This window comes from Cydia fagiglandana, chromosome 3 (genome assembly GCF_963556715.1).
Source record: "Cydia fagiglandana chromosome 3, ilCydFagi1.1, whole genome shotgun sequence".
In the NCBI taxonomy this organism is placed as follows: domain Eukaryota; kingdom Metazoa; phylum Arthropoda; class Insecta; order Lepidoptera; family Tortricidae; genus Cydia; species Cydia fagiglandana.
This window is the reverse complement of record NC_085934.1, coordinates 10,908,980-10,927,416: the sequence shown is the minus strand read 5'-3', so window position 1 is coordinate 10,927,416 and position 18,437 is coordinate 10,908,980. Positions and strand designations below refer to the sequence as shown.

At 37.0% G+C, this 18,437-nt stretch overlaps 1 protein-coding gene and 1 non-coding gene across 2 annotated transcripts; both read right to left on the bottom strand.

Annotated features, from left to right (window-relative positions):
• Nucleotides 1-811: 811 nt before the first annotated feature.
• Nucleotides 812-9,676, bottom strand: LOC134680016 (uncharacterized). Its single transcript, XM_063538993.1, has 13 exons — nucleotides 9,660-9,676; nucleotides 7,381-7,613; nucleotides 6,478-6,655; nucleotides 5,900-6,054; nucleotides 5,509-5,807; nucleotides 5,075-5,331; nucleotides 4,561-4,759; nucleotides 3,923-4,198; nucleotides 3,654-3,848; nucleotides 2,719-2,871; nucleotides 2,194-2,422; nucleotides 1,641-1,831; nucleotides 812-1,164 (listed from the first exon to the last, which is right to left on the bottom strand). The coding sequence occupies exons 2-13, from the start codon at nucleotides 7,605-7,607 to the stop codon at nucleotides 1,022-1,024; spliced, it is 2,502 nt and encodes an 833-aa protein (XP_063395063.1). The 5' UTR covers nucleotides 7,608-7,613; nucleotides 9,660-9,676; the 3' UTR covers nucleotides 812-1,021.
• A 693-nt stretch (nucleotides 9,677-10,369) lies between these two features.
• Trnas-gcu (transfer RNA serine (anticodon GCU)) lies at nucleotides 10,370-10,451 on the bottom strand. The gene has a single exon. It is a non-coding gene; the product is annotated as a tRNA-Ser (tRNA).
• Between the last annotated feature and the right edge of the window lie 7,986 nt (nucleotides 10,452-18,437).

The window sequence follows — 18,437 nt, the reverse complement described above, 5'->3', positions numbered from 1 at the left end:
AATGAACACGTTACATTTTAATGAATTCACGTAAAGCGTGTGCCCTTCTCAACGTATTATATCGAAGAACAGATGCACTCGTAGTGATTTGGCTACTACAGTCAGGCACACTGAATCTATCCTACTTAATTGCACAGATAATAAGGTTAAGCAAAAAGATTATCACCGAGTACCTGCCTGAAAATAAACGATCATTATCAAACTGTAGATAGTGTAGATGGTTGGCAGTCTTCAACTGTGCGTTTCTCTAGAAACTTCCTGCCTCGCACAGCTAAACTATGGAATGAACTGTCGCCTGCTGTATTTTCGGACCGATACGACCTTCAAACCTTCAAAGAAAGAGCGTACATACCCTAACTTACAACACCTCTGATATTGGTGTCCATGGGCGACGGTAATCGCTTACCACCAGGCAGATCGTCTGCTCGTTTGCCTCACATATAATAAATTAATTTTAAAAGAAGGACAAAATGGGTTGACTACAGATTATATTTAGTTACAGAATTATTGGGGCGATTTACTACAAGGAATAAAAACTGTAAATTTACTAAAAATAGTTTATTTTTGTATAAAAACATAGGTTTAATGTCGTATATTTAAGTAATATTTTACATCAGTTATTTAATATTTGACATGTGTATGTATTTTATTCACACGATTTGCTACCCTGTTGAAATAAACAATCCTTATTATTATATTTTTCTAATAAACATCTTAATTATTATATTATTTATTACAATTCGTACGTATTATATAAGGCAGTTAAATATAAAGCTAAAGGCATTGTCACAATGTACATTATAAATATTGTTAATCATTATAAATACAACTCAGGTGGGATGGGAGTTAGTAGTCAAATAACTAGTTCGAAAATTGCGATTCCTTGTTTCTCAAAGCAAACAAAATATGGCAGCTTGGTAACTAAGATGACTAAAATAAACATTAATTCACTTAATCTAAACAACATGGTAATTTAAAATGTATTAAATAGAACTAATACGCATACAAATGTTAGTTCATTCTAAGACGATCGGAACAAATTGATGACGAGGGCAGAGACGACCATCAAGAGGCTTGCGGCGATGCTGGTCGAGCTGCTGTAGCAGCCGAAGCTTTCGATCTGCACGGAATACCTCACGTTGTACGGGAATCTACACGCTGCTTCTGTAAAGCGCAAAACATTTATGATTAGCTAGTATTATACTAAAATTTTCGCCAAGGATTGAAGGGAGGGACGAATTTTTAAAATATTTATGATAGTTAAACCAGAATTAACAAAAGTAAAAAAAAACCGGACAAGTGCGAGTCGGACTCGCCCACCGAGGGTTCCGTACTTTTTAGTATTTTTTGTTATAGCGGCAACAGAAATACATCATCTGTGAAAATTTCAACTGTCTAGCTATCACGGTTCGTGTGATACAGCCTGGTGACAGACGGACAGACGGACAGCGGAGTCTTAGTAATAGGGTCCCGTTTGAATGAAGATACCGACACTAAAGGGCCTCTCTACCAAATGAGAGATTGTTGATTAGAAATGTAATGAATAGAGAAGAATCCAAAAGAATATTACCTACGTAAAAAATGGCGTTTTACGACTTGAAACTTTTGAAATCATGTAACTGGAAATTCCGCCAAGTTACCTGTGCAAGTGGCAGTGAAGGCAGACACGCTGGTGGTGGTGGACTGCACGGAGACGTAGAGGAACGGGCAGGAGTTGACGGTGAAGTAGCCGTCGCAAAGGTTGCGCATGCTGATCTCCACGTTGCCGGTGCTGGCGATGGTTTGGCACGTGATTGCGTTCTCGTCTAGACCTAATGCTGTGCCATTTTGTCTGAAATAATACGTATGGACATTGTAGATTAAACTTTTACAAATATGTGGTTGTATATTACGCATTGTTTATTTTATATACATATAAACAATACGAAACTCCCAAGGTTTATAAAGCGAAAATTTAAATAAACAAACATTGTCTCAATCGCAACCTATACCATACGACCAAAACGTCGTAAGCGCTGCGAAATTCATGGCGCTTACGCGTTAATTGTTAGATTCACGCTCCGTTTCCATGCCGTTTTCGGCCGTCATCAACTCGTGGCAGTCGTGGCGCATTTAAGAGTTCAATGACACAAGACTGACTACCTTTGAATGCCATCGTCGAAATTCAATTGAGAAAAAAATAGAATCACTTGCCTTGGTTGAGTAAAAGTCCGCGAGTGGCAAATAACGAGGCTGCCCACGCCGGCTCCTGTCCGCGCAATGCGAAGCCTCCTGTTCTCGTCGTCGGTGTAGAAGTAGTTGGGATGGATGGAGTAGTAGTTGATGTAGCCGGGCTCCACGTAATCGTCGAAGCTTCTGCTCCCGGAGTTCACATCGTTGGGGAATCTTGCTCCGCAGAGGGGATTGATTATTCTTCTTCCGACTATAAAATTGTAACAAACATCATTAATTTCTTTTTAGTTTAATGTATGCTAACAAAATTAATGTCTTTCAACAATTAAGTCCAATCCGGCTCTCATGGGAACGGGACTATTCAAGGGTCCGTTTTCATAAATAACTATGGATTTTTTTTCACTATGCAGTTTAAAATTTATAAAAAAAAGTTAAAACCTGCTCTTAATTTTAAATTTATTTGAAAATAACTAATACCGGACTGTACTTAATAAACTAAACTCTTAGGTATGAGTATAACTGATATAATAGAGTGCACAAAATTACCTTGTTGAATACGATTTAGCGTAGGAGCAAAAGCTTCAATGTGGTTGACAGTGGTTGTTAGGGAAATGGTATGGATATCCTGGTGCATGTCGCGGACCAAGTTCCACAGGTTATCGTATTGATTCGTCGAAGTTGCAAATAGAATCCTCAAGTCTGAAAATTAAAATTACATGAACATAAATTTTATAAGCTTGCAATAATGATTAAAGGTATAGTCTAGATCTTATTGGGGCAAGCGACAGACGAAAATCTATTAACCCCTATACGAAAACAAAATAAAGACGATATTAGTAATTAGTATTACCCAGGCAGCACAGGTAAAAATAAATGTAAGTTCCACATGACATGTATGCTCTTTTACTCCTGAGCTGGGCACCCCTTTTCACTAGGACCGCAGTATTATCCGGTCTAAGCATCCGACACGTTATTTTCTGTGACAGCTGATCGGTGATAACGTGGTGCTTTCCATAGAAAACGTAGTGCCAGAAGCTCCGGCCCGGCCCCGGTCCGGTCTAGCGTGAGTCATCTTTTTAGGGTTCCGTACCCAAAGGGTAAAACGGGACCCTATTACTAAGACTTCGCTGTCCGTCCGTCCGTCCGTCCGTCTGTCACCAGGCTGTATCTCACGAACCGTGATAGCTAGACAGTTGAAATTTTCACAGATGATGTATTTCTGTTGCCGCTATAACAACAAATACTAAAAACAGAATAAAATGAAGATTTAAATGGGGCTCCCATACAACAAACGTGATTTTTGACCAAAGTTAAGCAACGTCGGGAGGGGTCAGTACTTAGATGGGTGACCGTTTATTTTTTGCTTTTTTTTGTTTTTTGTTTTTTTGCATTGTGGTACGGAACCCTTCGTGCGCGAGTCCGACTCGCACTTGCCCGGTTTTTACTATTTAACAATAGTTTACATTTTCTAAAAATCTTACCAGGCACAGTTTCGTTCAAAATGCGTGCTTGCTCCCAAACTAATTCATTGTTCTGCAGATTCCCGCTGTTCAATAGGAACAGAAGCACCGACGAGTTGCCGCCAACGTAATTGTGTAAGGTTTCATTCTCCATTTTCTCTTGCATAAAAGTACGGATATTTGTGAATGTATTCTGCAAGTTCACCCCCGTGAACACTGTGGAAAGATGGCAAAATTACAATCACGCCTGATAAATTACCTATGTTCCAAAATAATTAGTTAATACATACTTGATTGGTGTTTGGCAAGCGTGTACTCAGAATGGAAGTCAGCCAAAGACCAAGTCGTGTTGATCACAACTTGACCGTCAAAGGCATTCAGTAGTGTCACACTGGAGCCGAATTTGCCGACTTCGATGGAGTCCAAGAGGTAAGACACTGCTGGGTAGATGACCTCATACTGCCAAGCGGCGTCGAGTACCAGGTAAAGGTTTGTCTTTAGGCGATAGTTATGGCTTGATGCAACGGTATCGGTGCTGGCACAGTTCAGGTCATTCATGGTAGAAGCTGTAAAATTACAAAACCATTATTACTCTCTTCATCTCACTTAAAAAATAACTAGAGTAGAGTCCATGTGATTTTTAAGGAACCATGTAAAATAGCTTAAGACAGGTTTTCTCAATCTGCGAACCACATGACAAAAGAGCACCAATTTGTATTTAAGTAAATTTAATTATTGGTACTTGTCGCGTATCCCTTTACGATCGCTGACGAACCCCTGGGGGTTAGCGTACGAAACTTTAGTAACGTGTATTAAACAGCAGAAATTTAAAAAGTGAATAATAATACTAATAGAGGAGCGTTACGCAAAAACAATCGAATTATACTGCAAATAATATGAAATGTAATTATTGACTTCCAAGACTAACAGGCATAACTCTGGAAGTTGGTAACGGCGCTGTTGACCAAGTCGTCGAAACCTCCGGTGATAGTTCCTCTCAAAGGTATTTGAGTATCTAAAGCCGCTGCGAACGTGTATGTTTCAGTCACTAAGTTGTCTGCTGTGATGTACTCCTGCATCAATGATCGACGGTTGCATGCTCTAAAGCCATGATTGAAGACTCCGTTCTGTAAACAGTCAAAAATTTTAAAATAATATAAGGTCAGGTCAGGTTTGATAAGTGGTATCGGTTGGTATTAAAAATAGATAGCACGATCGTATGTTTTGTAGGTTTTAGATGAGAAAAACATGAGGTCTGGTTTGATAAGTGGAATTACAAAAAATAGCACGACTGTTTGTTTTTAGCCCCTGCAAAATAATGTATGTACCTCTTACTTACGCCACATTACACACGTAATAATGGATAAAGTTAACACAAGTAATATAGGGGTTAACACAAGTATAATGCTAGATGTATGTATACTTGATACAATTTTACTTACACTTGAGTAGTACATGTCGATTAATTGTGACAGTTTCAAAGAACTGTATGTTCCGAGGGGAGTATTTAAATTAAGGCCCAAAACAAAACCATCTATGTCGCCACGGATTTCAGGATCCGTCATTTCGATGTTCTGACGAGTGCGCAGCATGTAGTATTTGGGCGCCTGCGTACTGTTCCAGTAACCAGTAGCTCCAATGGAAATTGAGGCACTTCCTCTCTCGGTTCCTTGGATCAACACAGCTTCGCCTAAGTCGCCTGTCAACATACATATTTAACGCTTGTTAATCTATGGTCGGACAAGAATATTTTTGTATCGCTTAACTAACTTAGTTAACAGACGGTTTGGGTCTTATTTATTAATGCCTGTGTATGTATTACCTTGTATTGGCTTGACTTGTGTATTGACTTGGATCTGTTCATTTAGGTACATACCTGATAATGTTGCCGCATATAGGGATGAAACAGTTTGCTGGACATTAGGGTAGTTAAGGACTGAACCCTTTGATAATTCTTGAGTCGGAACACGCTGTGCTTCTGAACCAGCGGCAATCCCTGCTATCAGGTTACCAGCAGATACTTCTCCCCAGGTAGTCTTAACTGCACCACTCAGTATGGGACATAAGCTTTCTCCGAGTAGTTGACGTTCAGATTTGCTGCCGCTAAAATCGTTGTACTCAACATCATTCTTCGGATTGTATTGTCTCATTTGGCCGATCTTGTTCTTAGTATTTCTAGAAAAACAAAATAAGCACCATAATAGTTAATTCGATTATGAAACACAATTTAGATTAACTCATCAATAGTTAATAATATCGACACGTACAGCACGTCAGGATCAATAATTTCGACGTCTGCGTCGATATCTTCGGAAACCTGTCGTGCCGTCCTCAGGGCGCGGTATTGAGAGAACTCATTGCAATTTCCATTTCCATGAAGTCTTGCATCCACAGTTGTGGACAACATGGCATGAATGGCGCACTGAAAATAAGTTTAGTTATAACTAAATGCATAAATGCATTTTACGACCGAATCGTGAGTTAATTAATACATACTGGAATGGAAAAGTTGAAGTGGAGGGATCACAGACCAACCCCTTTTCAGTGGGAGGGATGGAGGTGCACAGTTCATGTTAAGTACATATATAGTTATAGATTTAGGGCGAGTTGCACCAACCACAGTTAACAGATTGATCAACGTCATGCAGCAGAGACCTATGAAACTTCCCATTCAATACAATTTTGCGAACACTTTAGCGGTGACAGACGGTTAGGTGCAACCGACCCTTATAGACGAACGTAGAACTTTAGTGAAAAGTTACGAATAGAAAGCAAGTCATAATAACAAGTATATATACTTATCACTAAAAAGTTACTTATATTATGCATATCTGTATCTAATTACCTTTAGTGGCGACGAAAGGGTAGTATTTTCAAATACTTGGAGATTGTTAGGAATCAACCTCGTCAAAATTAACTTATGACGATAAAAGGAATGGAATGTAGCCGCCCACGGCAAAATGTTGGCGGAATTAAGCAAGTTCGATTCCGGCTGGTGGTACTCTATACCGTCTTGCCTGTACCTGTAAATTTAATAAAAGTACTATTTAAAGTTTAAACGGTTGATTGGAATTAAAGGTGAGGTTAGTATGTCAACTGCATCTGCATTACTGTCTTAAGGTGACAGTCCATTTCCCACGACAGCTACATTACTGTTCATTTTACTATGGAAATTAACAATAACAGCGACGCGTTCAGTACTAGTAATGCAGCTGCGGTTAGAAATTGAATGTTACCATTAAGGTGACAGTCCATTTCCAACGACAGCTGCACTACTGTTGCGACGCTACTGTCGTCCATTGTCATTCATTTTACTATGGAAATTGACAATAACATCGACGTGTCGGAGCAGTAGTGCCGCCGCGGTCAGAAATGGAATGTTACCTTTAGCGGCGACAACAACGACGACGTCGCAACAGTGCAGCTGCATTTCGTCATCCGAACGTCGCTTTAAGACAATTTTATCACTACCCGTCAATGCCGCGATTTCTTGATTAAACAGATCCCTAGAATAACACGCCAAAAACATATGTCTTACAAATACAGTGTATGTATGTAATAAGTATGGAGGTATGTCTCTATATATGAATGTAGTTCTCGTTCATGAGTATCTGCTATTAAACTTTAATCGTTTTGCCTATACAGTACTCGTAGTTCTCATAGTTATTTTTGATGCTTGCTTGTTTTACATGTCTTCCCTTTTGCATCGGGTGGATGGATGAAGTAAAAAAAGAAATGAAAAACTCACGTATGTAGTAATGTAGTCGCAATCTGCCTGAGGTCCATGTTGACATTAGGGTGATCTTCTACCTTCTGTATGATATCAACGAGCACGCTGATCGTGGCAGGGGCCAGGTTGTTCCGGTTGAGGGTGGGGTCTGTGTAGCACTCCCGCAGTTCTGGAGCCACACTGGTCTGCGCCGTGAGCTGCCCATGGGCGCTGCCGATGACGGCAGCCAGCAATAGCCACCACATTTTATTCTGTGGACATCGACAGGTGTAACTTATTACTAAATATTGACTAAGGAGGACCATGAAATGAGGCCGCGGTAAAAAAGTGGGCTGACATTGACTTCTTGAATACTTCGTTAACTGGATTGAAGGCAATTTCGACTTGTTTTTAGGACAATTGTTGACATAGCATTTTACTAATTTTATGACGGCGCTATAGTCTCCAATGAATTGTCAAAAATGCCTGCAGAAAGTTAATATTGTACGAACATAACTTTGACGACCGGTCTAGTCTAGCGGGTAGTGACTCTGCCTGCGAATCCGACGGTCCTGAGCTCGAATCCCGATAAGGGCATTTATTTCTGTGATGAGCACAGATATTTCTTCCTAAGTCATGGATGTTTTCTATGTATTTAAGTATTTGTGTATTATATATAATCGTTGTCTGAGTGCCCACAATACAAGCCTTCTTGAGCTTACCGTGGGACTTAGTCAATTTGTGTAAGAATGTCCCTATAATATTTATTTATTTATATAACTAATCTCGAAATATATTGGTCATGTACCACTGTTACAGCAATTGCATGGCTGAAGCTGTCAAAAAACGAAGTGGAATCGTTTTGCTCAATATCCGTTTTAATATCCGCAAATGCATTTACGAGTATAATGTTTGTCTTTTGTTCCGAATTCGCGGAAATGAAAATGTGGTCATGAGGTTTTCGATAAAGAAAATCGATGACGAACTCTATTCGGCATCTGCGATTATACGTGTTATCAGTACGGGGAGCGGTCGCGGATGTTTCATCGTGTAACTATAGGTCCATACAATTGAATTGTTTTAACATTAGATTATGTGACATTAGTGTTATATTTTGACATTTAAGTTTATTTTATGCTATGAATAGGTATGATAATTTCAATACCTATTTTTACCGTCGCAATAAGTAAGGTCATGTTGGGGAAGATTTGCTTGGGGTACCTACTTAAAACAAACAGTACGAGGATTCCCTTATAGTGTTTGTCTTACCCTGCCTTACCTTAGTTAAAGAAATAATTATAGAGGTAAAACCCCCTACGGTTTAATAGCCCAAAATTTGGGTTCTGTATTAGGTACTATATCAGATATCGTACATTTTCCAGCATTTTTGGTGCAGCAGAGACGTGTTAACGGAATTGGTACTTATAGATAATTTCAACTGAAATGGTTAATTAAGGTTAATATTAACGTAATCAACGCTAATTAATCATTAGGGTTGACATTATTTATACCAATTCCGTTAACACCATTCCGCTGCACCAAAAATGCTGGAAAATGTACGATGTCTAATGACATAATTTGTTCTAGGAGATATTCTAGGGTACATAGTTTATTTTATAGTGTTGATTTTAAGATTGTTTTCAGCCACTTTCTTTGATAGTTTCATGGTATTTTTTATGCAGTTCATTAATTTTCTTTTGGGGAATCACTTTAATATTAAATAAATAAAATAAATTTCTGCCCAGAATATTCAGGAACTAAACTAAATTTCTACCTATGGTGGTTGAGGCTCCGTTTTATCTGTCAGAGTGTTTACTTATTTTCTCTATATGCAAAAGTAGTAGAGCAGTACACAATTTCAGCAAAGTGCATAATGATATCTAAACCAAAAGGCGTATCTAAGTATATTCGAATAAAGATTACAAAAGATTGCCCAAGTTATGATATTTGCTTGCTCCAGTTATGATAACAATTTGTAGGCTACAGAACCGTTATACTAATCACGTCCTTATTTACCTTTGAATCCATTGATTGAATTAAAGTTTTTTAAACAAAGAGATTGATATTGTTTCGTGGCCAACTAAAATAACAAACTCATGAGTCATGTTACGATATTCTGCAAAGCACCTTACCTACCTACCTATTTGATGTTATTCACCGAAGTACCTTCATAGCTTTAACACTTCTAACTAATTCTATTCTACCTATATAATGTATACGTACAACTGTATTTGTTTGTAATAAAACAAACCCAGGCTGCTTTTGCAGGCTTTATATTAAGGCTGTTTTTGTAAGCTAGGTATATGTTAAGGTGATACCTGTTGTTGTAGTAATCCAAAGCTTATCACTTCACAGTAAATAATAATCTATAACTTTCGAGATCACGTCACATCACCATGTGCAAAATTAAGTAAAAATTAATTAACAAACAATACAATATGTGACCAACGTCAAAAGCAATGGCAGAATGACTTTATCAGCGCAAGGTGCGACCAACGCCGTAATATGCTAGGTCGACTGTAAAAATAAAGGGTATCAAGTGTAAGATAAGATAATGGAAATCAGGTCTAGATAAATTTGTCGCACATTGTTGTGGGAGTATGAAGTTTAGCTTAATCCGTCAGGGAAGAAAATTATTTATTTAATGGAATATTGTGAAATATATCTAAACATAATAGCAATCATTACTATCATTAGTCAACGCAGTGCTACAAGTACTGTAGCTAGAATCATCTTTAATTGTAATTTACACAGCAAAAAAAAAATTAAATTTTTCAAGACTATTTTTATAATTAAATATGAATAAAACACGAACAGCCGCACAGCATTTTTGAGGGTTCCTAAAGAGTCTGTTCGTCCGTCTTTATCTTTATTTTTTACCTATGTCGCTATTCTATTCCTATCATGTAACCAAAACTAAACGTGGAATAACAATAGTAAACATTATTTATAGCGTCCATTTCGAAGGCGAGGGGATGTCAAAATCAAACAGTTCGATAAACCCAAGACATGAAAATACAAAAAATATCGACGAGGATGGGATTCGAACCCACGCGTGCAGAGCACATTGGATTAGCAGTCCAACGCCTTAACCACTCGGCCACCTCGTCATATGATCAAGCGGGCAAATTTTGGGATCACTACCATTAATTTATTTAATAACATTTTATTATTTATATTAGCCAATAGGACACTTAATCATGTTATAAACATAAGAAATTTAGAAAATAGAACCACATAGAACGCTATTTTACCATAAATTAAGACAAACATGTAATAGACTAGTTAACTTCTAGCGACATCTAGCGAGAAGAGATAACATTAGAACGGTACTGTAGTAAGGTACGTGAGGAGATTTTTTTTATGTTTTATATTATACCATATTTTTAATGTTTTATACATACAATTTATTTATCAAATAAATTAAAATAGTTGTGAATGTTTTACAATCTCATATTAAAAAGAAACATTAAATCAAACAATTCGTTTAACCGCCGCTTAACGCCATCTAGGAAGTTGGCTTTGAAGCGCTTTGAATACATGTGCACCATACGTATGTAAATGTATATCGAACGCCCATAGGTGGCGCTGATATCAATATTTGATATGTTAAGTCTCATTAGTTCTTTACAGAAGAAAGTTGATTTTGTATGTATTTTCAAATTGTGTGTTAGCGAGGTAATGTGAAATAATTTGTTTTTATTATCTACCTACTGTCCTATTAGACCTATCATACAATACAATAGTATGCACAAGTAGGTAAACGTAGGTAGGTAAGTACGTTGAAAAAGCCTATAAAACTATCAACTGAGTGAGAAAATACCTATTTTCTTAAGCATGTTTCGTTTTATTTCACGTTCGACCTCCTCCGGGCGTCAGGCGTTAGCCACCAGTCAGAAGAATAAGGGGTGATTGCGTACAAACCACGTCAGACTTACGACCTTTTGGAGATAGACACGTGGTCCCCGACTAGGGACGCGTTGCCTAGCGACGCGATCGTCGATCCGTCTCGGCTCCATTCATAAATGGCCCCAAATTACAACGCAAACAACTCAATGCCCTATGACATTGCTCTTAGATGGTTGTCAGGCTAATTTGTAACGACTTTCGGTGCGTTTGGGGACTGATTGAAGGACGTACCTATTGTTATTAATACAATAACCTCACATTTTGCAAAGAGACGTCGTCGGCGTAGCTAAGTATTTTTCACCACACAAGCAGGTAGAGGCTCTCTTGATACTCCAAAAACTGATGAGAAAATTACATTTGATCCACAAGAGTGGCAAAGTAATTAGATGACAATAAAATTTATGAGTTGTTTCCTCATTATGGCTGGTAGAATTGCCATAAAAGTGATGATTTTGAATCATAAATATTTAACAGCGTTCATTCGGATTTGTTTTGTAATGTTCACCAAGTTATGTGCCTAATGAGTATTTTCCTCGCGTTGTTGTGTTGAGAAATACTGCAATACTGTTAATTTTCTATGGCAATTGACAATGACAGCGACGCGTTTTCATAATAAAATGAACAGTATTGCAGCTGCAGTTGGAAATGGACTGTCACCATTACGAGTACATACCGACCAACACTCATCTACCGTTCATCGAGACGATTCTAACATGCAGATTGCTTAAATAATATTCTTCAAACCTAGTTCTTTCCGTCTTCAACATTAGTTCATAATGTTTAAATACTAGGTGACTTGGTGTTACCAAATCACGGGTAGGTAGGTAAGTACCGGGTAATATTTATCTACTCTATGATTCGATGTTATTTAGTCAATTATTCGATAAATTGTGTGACAGATATTATTGTTATGGCACTTATGGCATCAAACGTTATGTAGGCTTTAGCAAATTTTAATCTACTAATTACTATTACTATAATAAGTATTACTTTTATAAATTTTGTGGTTCAAGATTCAATAGTGTTAAAACGGCAAGCCGATGGAAGTTAAGTTCTGCGGAATCCTATTTTCGGTCCGATATTAATCTGAGATTTCATTAATTCATTTATAAAACTAAATATAGGTACTTAATTATTCCTCAAACCTTTTCTTGGAAAATACCTAAAATAAAATCGAGAGTTCAAGCTTCGCTTGTTTCGAAATATAAGTACTTACTAGAAAGAATTATCTACGAAAAATAATTATATTAGGTACCGACTTAATTTTAATAATCTTATCTAAATGATTTCAAGCAGTCCCAAAGTTTCCTTCAGAAATTTAATCAAAAGGTGACAGGTGGCGCTACAAGGAGGTGCTCAGAGCAGAGACAGTGTTTTAGGAATTTACATAACAAGGACACGGGCTGACTCCGAACGGCCATTAGGAGACACTCCGACTTTACTCTTGGAAATAACCAGATATTGTTACCAAGGTCGTGAAATTTCTCCATCTAGCTACCTGTATACTCTAGCAAAGAAATATAAATCCGCGTGTAAATTGAATGTTCTGAATTGAATCTGGTGTAGTATAGATCAGTGAGTGTTTTTCAAAGTGTGGGACGGTCGCGACACTTGTCCAAGGGGGTCGCGAAGCTCAGCTTTGAAAGAAACTTATGGAAAGCAAGTTGTTAACGTACATATCACCAAAACAAAACATTATTTGAAGTGGGTCTCCCATACAATAAACGTGATTTTTTTGCCAGTCCGACTCGCACATGGCCGGTTTTTTGTTTTGTTTTGATATCGACCATTGATGGACTGTGCGGAAAGAGAAGAGCCGTAATAAAATGTATGGGATCTCATACATTTCACGACTGTTCTCTTTCCGTACAGACTCCATATATTTAGATAGAAAATCGTAGAAACGGGGTTTGGGGGTCGCGAATAAAATTTAGTGGTCATAAAGGGCCGTGACACCATAAAGTTTGAAAAACACTGGTATATATATGTAGATGATACACAAACCGTAACTTAACAGTACTTACCCACTGTATAATGAAATAGAAGAGGAAGAAGTTATTTTTCTCTATTATAAGTATATCTATGTATAAACCCCTAATGGGTGAATCGCAAAAAAGTTGTACGTAACAAAGCGCAGATAACTACCTGTGATTAGTCTTAAGAGTCTGCAGCAAGCTCGGTTCTCCATACAAATGTATTTATGCTCTGAAACTTTGTACTTACAATAGGATAAGGTATATCTATGTAGCTCCAGATACCTCATGTCATTGTATGTGCAAAGTTTCATTACAATCTAACACGTAGTCTTAAAATGAGAACGAAACTCCGTTTGAATGGGAAACTGAAATTCGGGCGAACTTGCAGCATATTACCTACCTATGTTAGAAAAGAAGAAATACATTTTTTCCGTATTGTTTGGGGATGGTCTAAATTCTAATTATAGTCCAGCAAAACTTAAAACTTAGGCCACAGGGCACATGTAAAATTGTAAATGTGTAAAATAAACCAAAAATATAAATTAATTAATTTAATAAATCATTTATTATTTTAGCTAGGGATTACAGATTATTCATATGTTTAGCTCCTAAACTTCTCATATCATAGCCAAGGCTTTGCCTTTTCTACATCATCTTTAATAGGATTAATTAAATCGACCTATGAACCAGAAGGCCGGCTCAGCATCAATGCCGTCTAGACGGAGCTCTCATTTAGATCGGTTCGGTTCAGGGCATTACATTGATTTGTGCGACGTCTACAGCACTCCGCACTGCCGTGTGGAATAGGGCCCAAAGGGCATAACTACAGCGTCTTTACAAACGAGTGTACGATCCAGAGCCATATACAATACCACGAACAATGAAGGTGCCTATGCAAAAAATTAACTACAAAAATGTTTATACACTGAGAGAAAAATCGGCTGACAAAGCACAATAAATGCTTTGTCATTTTTTTTGTTGTTGTAAGAGCAATAAGCTTTGTGGCGAAAACAAAACGAGCTTATTGCCACCGACAACTTTTTTATTGCTACACAGTTTATTGTATCGGTAACAATATTTACATTGCTACCGGAACAACCTATGTTTCCTTTGTCATGGCCTTCATATAATATTGCTAATTTATCAAGGTTAGACTTAGCTTCTACAACAAAGCATCTATATTTTGTCGTAGCGACCAAACTACTTTGCTGTTTTATCAAATCACGTGGCTTGTTACTGCAACAAAGCGTTTCTGTTTGTTCCAGTGACAATGTCACTTTGCAATGTTATCAAAGTTTTACCTTGTTGCTGGAGCAAAGATTTTATCCTTTGTTGCAGGTACAAACGTACCTTGCTAATTTATTAAAGTTAGATTTTGCTTATATAACAAAGCAGTTATATTTTGTTGTTCTAACAACTTCACTTTGCTCATTTTAAAACTAAAACGATTTGTTGCTGCCACAAAATGTTTTTTTTTGTTCCAGTTACAATATCACTTTGCAATGTTAACAAAGTTTTACCTTGTTGCTGGAGCAAAGATTTTATCCTTTGTTGCAGGTACAACGTGCCTTGCTAACTTATCAAAGTTAGATTTAGCTTATATAACAAAGCAGTTATTTTTTGTTGTTCTAACAACATCACTTTGCTCATTTTTAAACTAAAATGATTTGTCGCTGCCACAAAATGTTTTTTTTTGTTCCAGTTACAATATCACTTTGCAATGTTATCAAAGCTTTACCTTGTTGCTGGAGCAAATATTTTATCCTTTATTGCATGTACAACGTGCCTTGCAAACTTATTAAAGTTAGATTTAGCTTTTACAACAAATCAGTTATCTTTTGTTGTTCTTACAACATCACTTTGCTCATTTTTAAAATAAAACGATTTGTTGCTTCCACAAAATGTTTTTGTTTGTTCCAGTTACAATATCACTGTGTAATTTAATCACAGCCCATTCTTGCTGCTGAAACTAGGTGATTTTCTTTTATTGCACTAACAAAGTGCCATTGTTATTATATTCAAATATGACTTAGTTTTTATAACAAAGCAGTGTATTTTATTGAAGTTAGCCTTTGTTGCTGTGAATGTTACTAAGGTAGGTACACTCGACGTCAAATCAAGACTTTAACAAGATTTTAACAAGATATAAGTTTACGACCAATTTAAGCACTAATACATCATTTCCCGCCCCGATTTCTATTCATTTCATAACCGAATATTGGAAACTCGAATAACCGGTTGTTACGGTTATTTTCGGTTATAAATTCTATGAATTTATCTTCTTTTTTGGCTGTGACACCTGTGACTATAATTTTTGTCATTCGTGTACTTAACGAAAATGTACCAAATTTACTTCCCTATTTATGAAATACATATTTTGATTGAATATTGTATCACGTCCAAGGGCATATTTTAACTTTTACTGTATTTTGTGTGCGTTATTAAATAATTACAACCGGCCGAGTGCGAGTCAGACTCGCGCACGAAGGGTTCCGTACCATTACGCAGAAAACGGCAAATAAATCAAGTTTGTTGTATACCCTAATTCAACTGTCTAGCTATCACGGTTTATGAGTTACAGCCTGGGGACAGACAGACCGACGGACAGACAGACGGACTGCGGAGTCTTAGTAATAGGGTCCCGTTTTTACCCTTTGGGTACAGAACCCTAAAAACGATGATTTCACTCACATTCCTTAATACTGTACATTTATTGTCGTAATTCTGTAATTATATTATTGTAATAAAGTTTATAATTTTTTGTCGAGATTCGAGAATAACCGTAACCGATTATAAACGATTATTTTTCGGGCATAACCGTAACCGAAACCGGTTATGAAGAGCCCATCAACGTGCACACTAGCGCCACTGCTAAATAATGGTGATTATTTAAATTTAACGAAAGATATTTAAAAGAAGGGGGCCGCTACGTACTGTATTTTGTATTTAAATACCTTTTGAATACATCAGACTAGGTTTTATGTTGCTGGATTCGTCGAACAAAAACGGCCGTTTTAACTTTGGACGCATAGATTGACGAATCCCGCAACAGATCTTTCGTTAAATTTAAATAATCACGATTATTTAGCAGTGGCGCTAGTGTGCACGTTGATGGGCTCTGAAGTTTGGCCGGTTATTGCATTTCCTAATCATGAGTGAAGTGAGTAATCGAGCATCACTCAAATCGAACCTTTACATCAAAAATGTCAAAAACAATTTCCCTCTTTAATTATTTTTTAAAAGTTAAAGGCACAAACTTATTCTGCCATTCAATTCAGTACCATTCAATATATAATATACTTGGTCAAGCAGATCTTGTCAGTAGAAAAAGGCGGCAATTTGAAAAATGTAGGCGCGAAGGGATATCGTCCCATAGAAACTTTGAATTTCGCGCCTTTTTTTACTGACAAGATTTGCTTGACCAGCTTTAGTTTGTCAAAGGACTGCCGCATTTCAAAGATAGACAGAGAGAATCATACTACCTTTGTCTTGTATTAGCACCCAAAAGAAAAGGATGAGTATAGTTTTTTTTTGTTCTTATTTACTGACAATTTGGTTTGACCAACTATACTTAATTATGCAATAAAAAGTAATATAAGCTGTATGAACACGGATGAGATAAGTTGTTATTAATTTAATATTACTGTATTGTTTTTTATTTCCCGTCCGCTAAAACAGGACAGTAATAGTTTGTTTTTTTTTATTTGAGTTTTACAATAAAGAAGAATTTCCCGTACTATTTTTGCTACAATACGGAGAACATTTCCGAGCACATTGGAAAAATTGATTTTTTTAATGCATTTGCGATAATTTTACGCGAGTGTACAAGATTTAATTCGTCACAAATTTAATTTGTCAATTCGACAACCTACCGAAACTAACTTTGTAAAAATGGCAACTCGCGGGCACGGGCGGGGTACGGGGTAAGGGGTATGTATGTTGTCGTTTCGTTTAGTTTTTTTGTCTTCAAATACGAATGTCAACGGTAGAGAATGGACGCGCGCCTATATTACTTAGTGCTACGATTCGATCACCAAGTAAAGTGCTTTTATTATGAAAAGTGCAAAATGGACATAAATAGTTTTCTTGACAGTGCCGGGCTGACACATTTGTCGCAGCGTATGGTGGGTAAGTGTTTATTTATTCTTATGAATGTTATAAATATGAAAGTGAGTTTTTATGTTTTGTTTTACTCTTTTATTCACGCATTAACTTTTCAACGGATTATCAAGACCATTTTCGTTTTTCTGCTAAAACATACTGCGTTCGATCGGGTCGGATCGGGTCTTTGGGGTGATGGAGTGTTATTTTGTATACTCATGTCTGTATATAATCATATTCATGGCCACAAATCAAAATATATCCAGCAGAGGTGCGACACAAAGTGTGAAAACACGAGGCGTGTTAAAATAAAACTTGATGTGTAGCCGTGTGTAGATATGACGGCCGTCAGTCCAGAGCACATTATTTTGGCTACCTCTATGAGCAGGACCACCGTGCTATTGTTTTGTACAAAGATGTGGATCTGAACTTGGAGTATAATATACCAAGACTCCAAGGTGATGGGTTCCAAAGTTTTCAAACTCATTGCGTCGCACTTTTGACCATAATTTGTCGATCCAACAAAACTATTGTCATATCGACAAAGGTACATATTTACTAACTAAACCTTGTTTCTGTAGCAATGTATAACATATTGGATTGTCGTTTCGGTGACGACCGGTCTGGACTAATGGGTAGTGACACTGCCTGTGAAGCCTATGGTTCTGGGTTCGAATCCCGGTAAGGGCATTTATTTGTGTGATGAACACAGATATTTGTTCCCGAGTCATGGGTGTTTTCTATGTATATAAGTATGTATTTATCTATATAAGTATGTACATAATTATATCATCACCTAGCACCCATAATAGTACAAGCTTTGCTTTGGGGCTAGGTTGATCTGTGTAAGATGTCCCCTAATATTTATTTATTTATATCGACAAAGGTAACTATTAACTAGTTACAGAATGTTGTTTCTGTAGCGATTTAACTGAACTTTATCTTGCTTTCAGAGGAGGGAGTGACACTTGATTTTTTGCTGCAAGCAAATGATGAGGAGTTGTCTGAACTGACAACAAAAGTTGCAGACAAAATAAGACTGAGATCTTCATTAGAGAAAATTAGACATAAAGTTGGTAATTTTTTTTTAGTAGTTAAATAGTAGTATTA

Coding starts and splice junctions, on each gene's coding strand:
- LOC134680016 (XM_063538993.1), bottom strand. CDS start 7,607: ATGTGGTGGCTATTGCTGGCTGCCGTCATCGGCAGCGCCCATGGGCAG. Junction 3,849..3,922: donor GCTTGCCAAACACCAATCAA/GTATGTATTAAC, acceptor ATCTTTCCACAG/TGTTCACGGGGGTGAACTTG. Junction 1,832..2,193: donor CGGACTTTTACTCAACCAAG/GCAAGTGATTCT, acceptor GTATTATTTCAG/ACAAAATGGCACAGCATTAG.